The 8,608-nt window shown below is 45.1% G+C and overlaps 1 protein-coding gene across 1 annotated transcript; it reads left to right on the top strand.

Moving 5' to 3' along the window:
* Nucleotides 1–1,229: 1,229 nt before the first annotated feature.
* Nucleotides 1,230–8,608, top strand: T265_14190 (hypothetical protein; the record flags this gene model as incomplete). The annotated part of the gene is made up of 13 exons (XM_009172451.1): nt 1,230–1,411; nt 6,856–6,938; nt 6,977–7,120; nt 7,168–7,341; nt 7,386–7,453; nt 7,485–7,557; nt 7,601–7,689; nt 7,724–7,808; nt 7,850–7,930; nt 7,967–8,038; nt 8,178–8,412; nt 8,456–8,527; nt 8,571–8,608. Coding segments are annotated over 13 exons (1,329 nt in total), but the record flags the coding sequence as incomplete, so codon positions are not given.

An 8,608-nucleotide genomic window follows, 5' to 3' on the forward strand; every position in this document is an offset into this window, starting at 1 on the left:
CCCCCATCCACCTTTATTCTTTTCTTTACAATAAGGCTTTCAAATAAGTCATGGCTGTACGGCAGTGAAGCATTGGTGTTGAGCACTGATGTCATGCTGTGGTTGATGATGATGATGATGGTATGCAAACAAATGCGGGCTGCGCAGTGATGACGATAGATTTAGTGCAGCACCGCCATTGGCTGCGTGACATAGCCATATCGTCAGGATGGTCAACCAATGTGTTGTTCCGTCGTGCGACTGAGCTGACTGGTTAAGGCCTTCATGCTTTGCTGTAATTTGCTGACCGGATCGTCCCTCTGTTGTTCCCATTTGACACAAAGCTTCGGCAAAGAGGGCTATACGAGATAAACGGTCCTTTGGCGTATGAAGTTCATAGCCAAACCAGCGTAGCCTGTGAAGTGTGACTAGCTAATCTACTGAGTGAGAGTGGGTTTCCAAGAAGACCATCTGGTGTACTTCAACAGACCCACACAATGCTTCAGAGGCACCGACATAGAGTGTCTTCGAAGATCTTCCGCATGTAGTGGTCATGTCTCTGATCCGTAGATCGAACCGCGGCACCTTGAACCCTACCCTTGACAGTCGAGCTGACGTCAACTCGCCGCCGTAGATGTCGGAGGTTGGCAAACAATGTCTCGGCTTCCCAACGGAAGTTATTTAGTCTTTCAGAAGTCCACCTAGACTTATGCACTTGCCCCGATGTTTGATTTTACCTACCACATCGATTTGATCACTTGGAAGCATAGGTGTTGAGCTTGATTCCACCCAGTCTTACAGCAGTATTACACTCCACAGGTGGAAAGCTCACATCGAGCTGTGCAGTAGAGTTGAGGGTCCGATCCGAGGAAAGCAATATCCTTGGTGTATTCAGTGTCTGTGAGCGAACTGCGGGAGTATTTAGATCCCCGAGGTAGGTAAGGAAGCTTCAAACAAATCGACCGCGAAGTTAGAGTAAGGGTGGCAGAGGACACCCTTGTTTGACACTTTTGGATGTTGTGGACTCAAGAGAGATTTGGGCGCTGATATTTAATCAGGGTTCAGAGGGCCAACCCAAGTTGGCTTCTTGAATGTGGTCCTCCCTGATTGGTCTGACGTTTTCGTTAGAGGGTACAAGTTCCTACAGCAGCTAACCACCAATATTGATAATTGGACTGTAAAATATTTACTTGCTGGCTGCACTGATTGCTACTATTTTTATTACTTGAATTCCCTTTATTCTTTGGCAGCAAAATAGCACCACAATTGGACTACACTACTGCTGGATTTTTTCGGATTCATTCTACACTGTACGATATGAAGGGAATACCTGCTTTGGCGAAGGCGCTAGCATCTGATCAGATGAAAATAAGAAAAAGGGCACAGTTTGAAGTGGAGAACATACTGTGCAGCCAGACTAAAGATGACACAGGTAAGTTGTGGTGTTCGGTCAGTGAGTGTTTAATAATAACGAAACCTGTTTCATCTGTAATTCGCTATGCATGTCATCTTTCATGCAATCCACCGGCCACTGTAACCAGCTCAAGTATTTTTTTTCGACAAGCTGAGAATCCAGCTCGAATTTTCGATTTAGAAAGGCCAACAAACACCTTGAACCAGGCAACACTTGTCCACCCGTTGACAGTTACAATTGATGCTTGTTCTTTCTGGGTCATGCAACTTACATCCAACCATGCTGTTTTACTTGTACATTGGCGACTTACTTTCCATCATCAGGTTGACTAAAGTTGTATCGATGTATCACTTCGTAAGATACGTAACCATCCAAAACTATCATGATTATGACGAATTTCGCGCAGTGCTCATGAGCACGATGATTGCAATATTAAGAAGAACTAGCTGTGGGTAGTCTAACTCTCCGTCCAGTTTCTACAACACCTTCAAAGGAACTTAGGATTTCGACATATACATTCATCTGCTTATCAATTCGGTTCCAACGGGGAACTCACCTGGAACCCCGCTGAATCTTTTTAGTGATACTCTTAAGATTTGTTTGGGGTTAGCAACTTCTACCGACAGTTAACAACCACAATGAATGTGATAATCACCTGAGACGCCAAAGGTGAGTTTTCTCGGGAAGGACTAGGAGCAGTGTTGGGTCGTTGATTGTGACACGGAACAATCGCATTTTATTTTATCTGGTTGACCTTTGGGGAAAACGTAACTTTTGCAGCTCTCAGCAACTTAGTAGGAGAAACGTCGTCCCAGTGATGGAAAGCGTACATAGAAAGTCCGACTAACAGCTGAAACATCGATATGGTGTGGATGTACTTGCTGCAACTTTGTTCCTCATTTTACACCTATAAGACCCGAGAAGGACTTCCCGACAGCTCAGCATTCCCTCGGTGCTAGCAGTCTTAATGCATGATGGGTGAATAATCCAATATGGTCTAGAAACTGCTGACATTCACGTGGAGTCCGAACTATCACCAAATGTATCTACTGTATGCAGCAGCAGCGTGATTCTCACATCTCTACCAGAACCCATGCAAATGCCCTGCTGACATCATCATCATCTTCATCATCATCACCAAAGACAGCAACATCAGTGTTGGCACTAATGCTTCACTGCCGTACAACCATAAGGTTTGTCTATATATATATTAAAAGCCCTAGGTTGAAAAGAAGGGAAAAAGAGTGGGTGAGGGAGGAGACCTAGTGCTGGCCTATGTCAAGCATACTGAGGTGCCTACACCTCCAAACGCTCAACCAGACAATCTGGAAAGAAACTGACAGCAAGAACGCCACTGACATCGATTAGCCGCCATTTCTTGCAACGTCTCCAGCCAAGCACAGATGGGGTCACGGGGACCCCATCCTGGAAGTCTCACCATACTAACAACACCCAAACCCTTCGTGATCTCTTTCACAGCTTTCTGCCAGGTCGTGTGCTGTCCACCTCGCGGTTTTCGCCATCCTGAAGAAGGCACGGAGAACAATACTCGTCTCGGTAGACGGTATTTCGGCATGCGTAGCACATGACCGAGCCATCGTAGTCGATGATTCTGAATGTTTTCCCGGATTCAGTTGCCTGCAGCACAGTGAGGGCCTGTCGCGTCAATTTCCCCATTCAAAAACCTCAGTACATTCGCTCCGCATAAAAAAATTTAGCGATAACGATAACTGCACTCATTTGCATACCAATTGTGTTTTCACGAGAGACTTACATAAATCGCTCTGTTATGATGTTCTTCTTCATGAAATTTGGGTTCAAGCAGAACATGGTTCGGCAAGAACTCAGAGACTGCCTATTCGATGAGCCCCAAGAAGGACCAAACCGATAGTGGGCTGTCGAAGAGTTCGCAGCTGCCTTAAGAGTAGTGTGTCACGTCTGCCGGTGAAACTCTGTTTCAAGTCCGAATGAGATATCTGTCAATTTTCATGCACACTGAAAGTATGAAGCGCGTCTGTGGACCTATATTTTCTGAGACTGCAGTGTCTTCCTAAGTGGGCTGCTGCGTTCTGTAACCTGGAACGAATAATTGGGTTGCGTTCCGACCACAACCAAGTGAAACGCTGCGGAGACATCTGTTGTTGAGGCTTTTTTTATGAAATATGCGGGAGAACCGGTGTATTTTGAACTGTTTCAGTTGTTTAAGATATCCCAACACCCTTTGGAGCATCTTTTCAACACTGTCCTCTTATCACACCCCATCTTTACAAAGGTCACTTTCACCATGAATCCCAACTGGATGAATTCGGGGGAGTATGAGGAGGTTTTCGAGTACCTTCTCCATAAGACGCTTCAGGTGGATGTATGGAATGCCAAGTCCCACATGTTGATCGGTTCCACCGCGTCAGAAATGAGGGTATGTTAGAGTCTATTTTCAAAGATCTTGGATGAGTATAAACGTGAAACTACAGAAATTAGGTGTGTCTTTAGTGGCTTTCAGAGAATACCCCATCTTAGAGGTCGATATCTTTTTGTAAATGTTCGTCAATAGTACTGTGTCCTTGGATTTTTAATGATTTTGTTCAACTTTTTCAAACTAACACGCTCGATTTTTCCACTTTTCATCTGGCAATCTCAAAAATTTGTGTTACATGCTAGAGGAAACGCCGATAAGGCTGGTTCAAATAAACCCAACCTGACCATTTCAGAGTTTGACGTCCTTGGTTATTCACTTTAAATCATGACTCATATGCATGCTTTCTGTTAAACAGAGATTTTTGTCGTCAAGGCCACCATCCACACACTGCTCACCTCCAGTCTGTCCACGGCACCGAGGGACACGTGTGCGCTATGTACAAACCATTCCATTATGTGTCACCTGTCCATATCATCATCATCATCATAATAATAATAGGGAACAATATCATTTTTGGCAATAATGCTTCACCACCATAAAACCACAAAATTTTTCGCCAATTATATTTGAAGTCTTAGTATAAAAAGTGGATGAGAGAAGAAACATGATGCAGGCCTATCGCATGTATCCCGAACCCCAGTTGTCTGGGACGGTCTCCTTCTCCCAGATACACCCAAATAGGCTAGACAGGCACTGACTGAGGAACGCATTGCCATCCTTGAAAAGAGCAGGTGGAAGGTCATCAGGACCAGCAGCGCGATGACGCTTGAGTAGAGAAATGCATTCGGACACTTCTGAGACTGAAGGCGGCTCCATATTTACGGTCCACCTTTCTGTTGGAGGCCGGGTTTCTGGATTGGGGGTAGCAGGTGGCCAGCTGAATTGCTGTTCGAAGTACTGTGCCCAGCGGTCCAAACGTTCTGCTTTGCCGCATATCAGGGAGCCATTTTGGTCCCTGATTGTTTCACTGACAAGAGGTTTCCGAGGACCAGTCGAACGAATCAAGTGGAACAATTTGGGCACGTTTCCAGCATTCTTTGCATCTTCCATTTCTTCGACCTTTCTGGTCCACCAAGCTTCTCGGTCTGCGTGGACACTCAGTTTCACCTGGTGCCGGATGATGCGCCGAGTGGAGTTGTGATGGCGACCAGGTGGGATCTGTCGCCGGGTCTCCAGAAAAGACACGGTTCTATCAGAGATCCAATGCTTGGATGCTGTTTGTATCCGACACCGTACCGGCAGGCAGACATTCGAGGAGCTGTTTCTGATAGTTTCGTTTGGTTTCTGGGTCAACTAGCTTCTCAATGGCTAAGCGAGGTGTGATTCGCGTTCATGGCTAAGCGAGGTGTGCGCGATTCGCGTTCAGTAAATTCGCCTTCTAATCACTGAGCTATCTCATCTCCGAAAAGCAGTGTTTTGAATATTGGGTTTTAAGTGCGTGATTCGGGAGTACAGCTACAAAAAGAGAAATGGGCAAAGTTCCATCAATCCAACTGCGAAGCTCGGTCAACAAACCAACAAAGTTCCATCTGCTGCTCGTTTTGACAGAGTATGGACATTAAAAGCTGCAATGCACATCTTCGAAGTTTGGCAGGAGGACCCTGGTTTGTTCTTCTCGGTGGTAATTTTAATCGGAGTAGAGTGAATCGTTCTTATTGATTTATCAGATCCAGAAATTTTTTAGGTATCCCATCTTCATCCTTTGGTTCCCATCCAAGGAAGTGGAACCTTGTCCATACAGCAAGGGTGAACAGATTGTTCAGCTTAATTGCGGGAGACAATGATTGGGTTGGGGTATTTCACTGCTGGCACCCTTGTATAAAGCAGACGCGTTGTGACCCACTTCGGGCCTCTGATAGGTTTTAACGGCTTTTGGATCGCATCCAATAGTTTGTATGTGCGCATAGTTGATCGCTGGTCACCCGGATGTCGCTGTTTTGAAGGCCTACGTTTTCTAACCAGCCATTCCTTTAGGGGAGGTATCGTCGCTGATTCCGTAATGACGGATGTGCTTGTTATCTGCCTTCATACTTATCGAATAGCAGTTCGGGGATTGGGCTTCTTGTCACGGCTGAACCTTGATACAACGGAATTCCCGCCGCTTTGGTCCATGAGTTCATTGTTGTGTTGAAGCCTGGCCATCACTTCATGGTGATACCCTGTGATCAGGTATGGGTTGCCTATATCCGGCCATCGAATGCCGAATCTTAAACAGTCTTTCGAGAAAGTAACATGCACCAGATGATGACATTGCATAGTTTGGTTATAGTAAGCTCCCCTATTCTAGTGAAACAACTTATTTGTAAGAAGCAATCTCGGTCAGTCATGTGCAAACGGCCTAGTTGAGATGGTATCGTAACAGTTATCGTTATGACAGTTAAGTATGGAAGATAGGACTGACTTAGTCGGTTATTTCGACTGTTGCTGTTTCCATGATTGTGTATGAGAAACAGTCGCAGTAGCCCGGTATGGATAACATTTATAGTCACTAAATCGGGGTCTGCGTTGCTGGAGTTACATTTTGGAATCTTGATAATTGAAAATCCGAAGCACTGATTCTCCAGGCATTCGAAGAATCTAGGATCACTGTAAAGTCTCTCACAATCGCTGTGAGAATAGACGTGAACTATGGGGCGACACATTACAAGTAAGATCAAATATCTTTTGTTAGAAATGAACGGAGTTTAACAAGAACCCTTCATTGTTTTATCTCAGCCTCATTGTCATAGTTTGCTCAAATTACTTGCTTTCAGTACCCTAAAACTATGATCCAAGCCCTCTCGACCTATGTCTGCTGACCAGATAGTATCCAGATTAAGCAACTGTTCATTTCTCACGCATCATTGTGTTCTCACCCAGTTTACAGTGAATCAGTAACTTACAGCGCACAACCTTCCCTTCCGAACTCAATTAGGAACAGATACATGCAGCGAACTTAGCATTTCTGAACAAACAACGACCAGTTTACGTCTAATTCAGTCAGCCGTCTAGTAACTTGGTCATTTTTAGGTAACAACCCATCTCACTGTCTAAACTTGGTTTACAGCTCTACCCACTTACGGGGAAATGTTGGCCATCTGCAAAGGTTTGCATTACACGCTATGGATGCAAGACAAACTGTTGTTGAAGGTGAGTTCAAGCGATGCTTGGATATTATCGCTGCTTAGGAGGAGGTAGTTCGCCGAATATGTCACATACTGCCGTTGATTCCACATCCAACCATGCGCTTACACTACATCAACGCCATGTTTGAGACCTTGGCTCGTGAATGGGATCGTTTGGACAACTGGCGATTGGATAAATTTATGCTGGTTGGATTTCCCTTTTGTCAAATAATATCTACGCGTCTTCTTTCCAGCTTACTCGTGATTTTTTCACCCAGGCCTTACACAGTCTAGTCCCTGTCGATCGCGAAGTGTGGAATCATGTATTAGAGGCAGTGTTTGACAAAATCCTCAATGCTGATATTCAACACGCCGTTGGCTTGAAAATGCACATGTGCACTGTATTGAGTGAAGAGCTGCCTAAAAAGGTAGGAGTTGCTTCACAAACTAGCTGCTGTAACCGTGTTCATAGAAGATCAAAGCATTCTGTGTCGTGTTGACATTAGTGCATTTGGTCTCCCGTCTAGTGGAGCTGCCCAGGTACCCCCTTCTTTCTCAGTCATGCTTTTAGACATCACGCGTATGCACATAACTTCCTTCGAGTCATCCATACCTTGTTGAGCACGCTACGAAGACATTCGAAGGTAAGTGCCCATTAGGTCCTAGACACTATTAGTAACGGTTTAGCCGGACACGACACAACTTGAAGACAAACTAACTTCACTCATTTCGCAGCGTGGCACACATTTCAAATCCCTTCAGCGCATAGCTACGATGTGAGTTCGCTCCCCTGATTTCACAGCTTTCCAGAGTTCACTCGATTGTAGAGAAGAAAAAGAGACAGGGGCGTGACTCAAAATCAGCTGCCTCTGGAGCTACCCCGCTTACCGATACAGTAGGTCTAGTTCGGTGATTCTTTTGCCCCGTTCCTTCTAGAATTGCTCCGTCGAAGTTTCATTTTCTCCATCGGATTGTACAGTCCCGGTTACTTTGTCTTCTTCTCAAAAGGAGTCAAAGGTAAAAGTTGCATCTACCGCTGGATGTGTTTTTTAGAAGCGGAGGAAAACTTCGCAGAAGGGGAAAACAGCTCATAAAAAGCGTCGTTTAATGGAAAACTCTTCAGAGGTAATCAGTCGTTGGTACACAATTCCCGAATAGAATCAGTCAGTTGTCGATATTTCTACCGCTGCTGATTGTGCCAATGACCCGCCGGGAAGTTTTCCTGATGTGGTACGCGTCCATTTCTAGACTAGTTTATTTTTAGGGTGAACCGTCTATGGTCCGTAACAGCTCGAATAATGAGATTGCCCAACTGCCACAGTGTGCATCAAAGAGCGAGGAAATTTCGCAAACTACCGATGTCCCAATGTCAACTTCAGATCCAGTGAATGAACACATCTCAAAAACTCCCCATCAAACGACGTGCTCAGTTTCCACACCCGTGGATAGCGTTGACAAAGCAAAACGACGAGTTTCATTTGGAAAGGTGTTTCGAAAAAGTGAATCATTTCAATCTTTCATCCTTTCATCACCTCTGTCTAGGGTTCATAGCCTCACAACGACTTTCCATGACTCCAACTGCAAAAACGACCCCCAAAAAGGGTATCCTAAGAGGTGAGTTCTTCATGCTGTCAGCCAATTCTAGTTGCTTCCCTAGATCAAGCACAACAAGGAACGCGTTCTCGTCTCTCCTTG

Source organism: Opisthorchis viverrini (genome assembly GCF_000715545.1).
Source record: "Opisthorchis viverrini unplaced genomic scaffold opera_v5_155, whole genome shotgun sequence".
In the NCBI taxonomy this organism is placed as follows: domain Eukaryota; kingdom Metazoa; phylum Platyhelminthes; class Trematoda; order Opisthorchiida; family Opisthorchiidae; genus Opisthorchis; species Opisthorchis viverrini.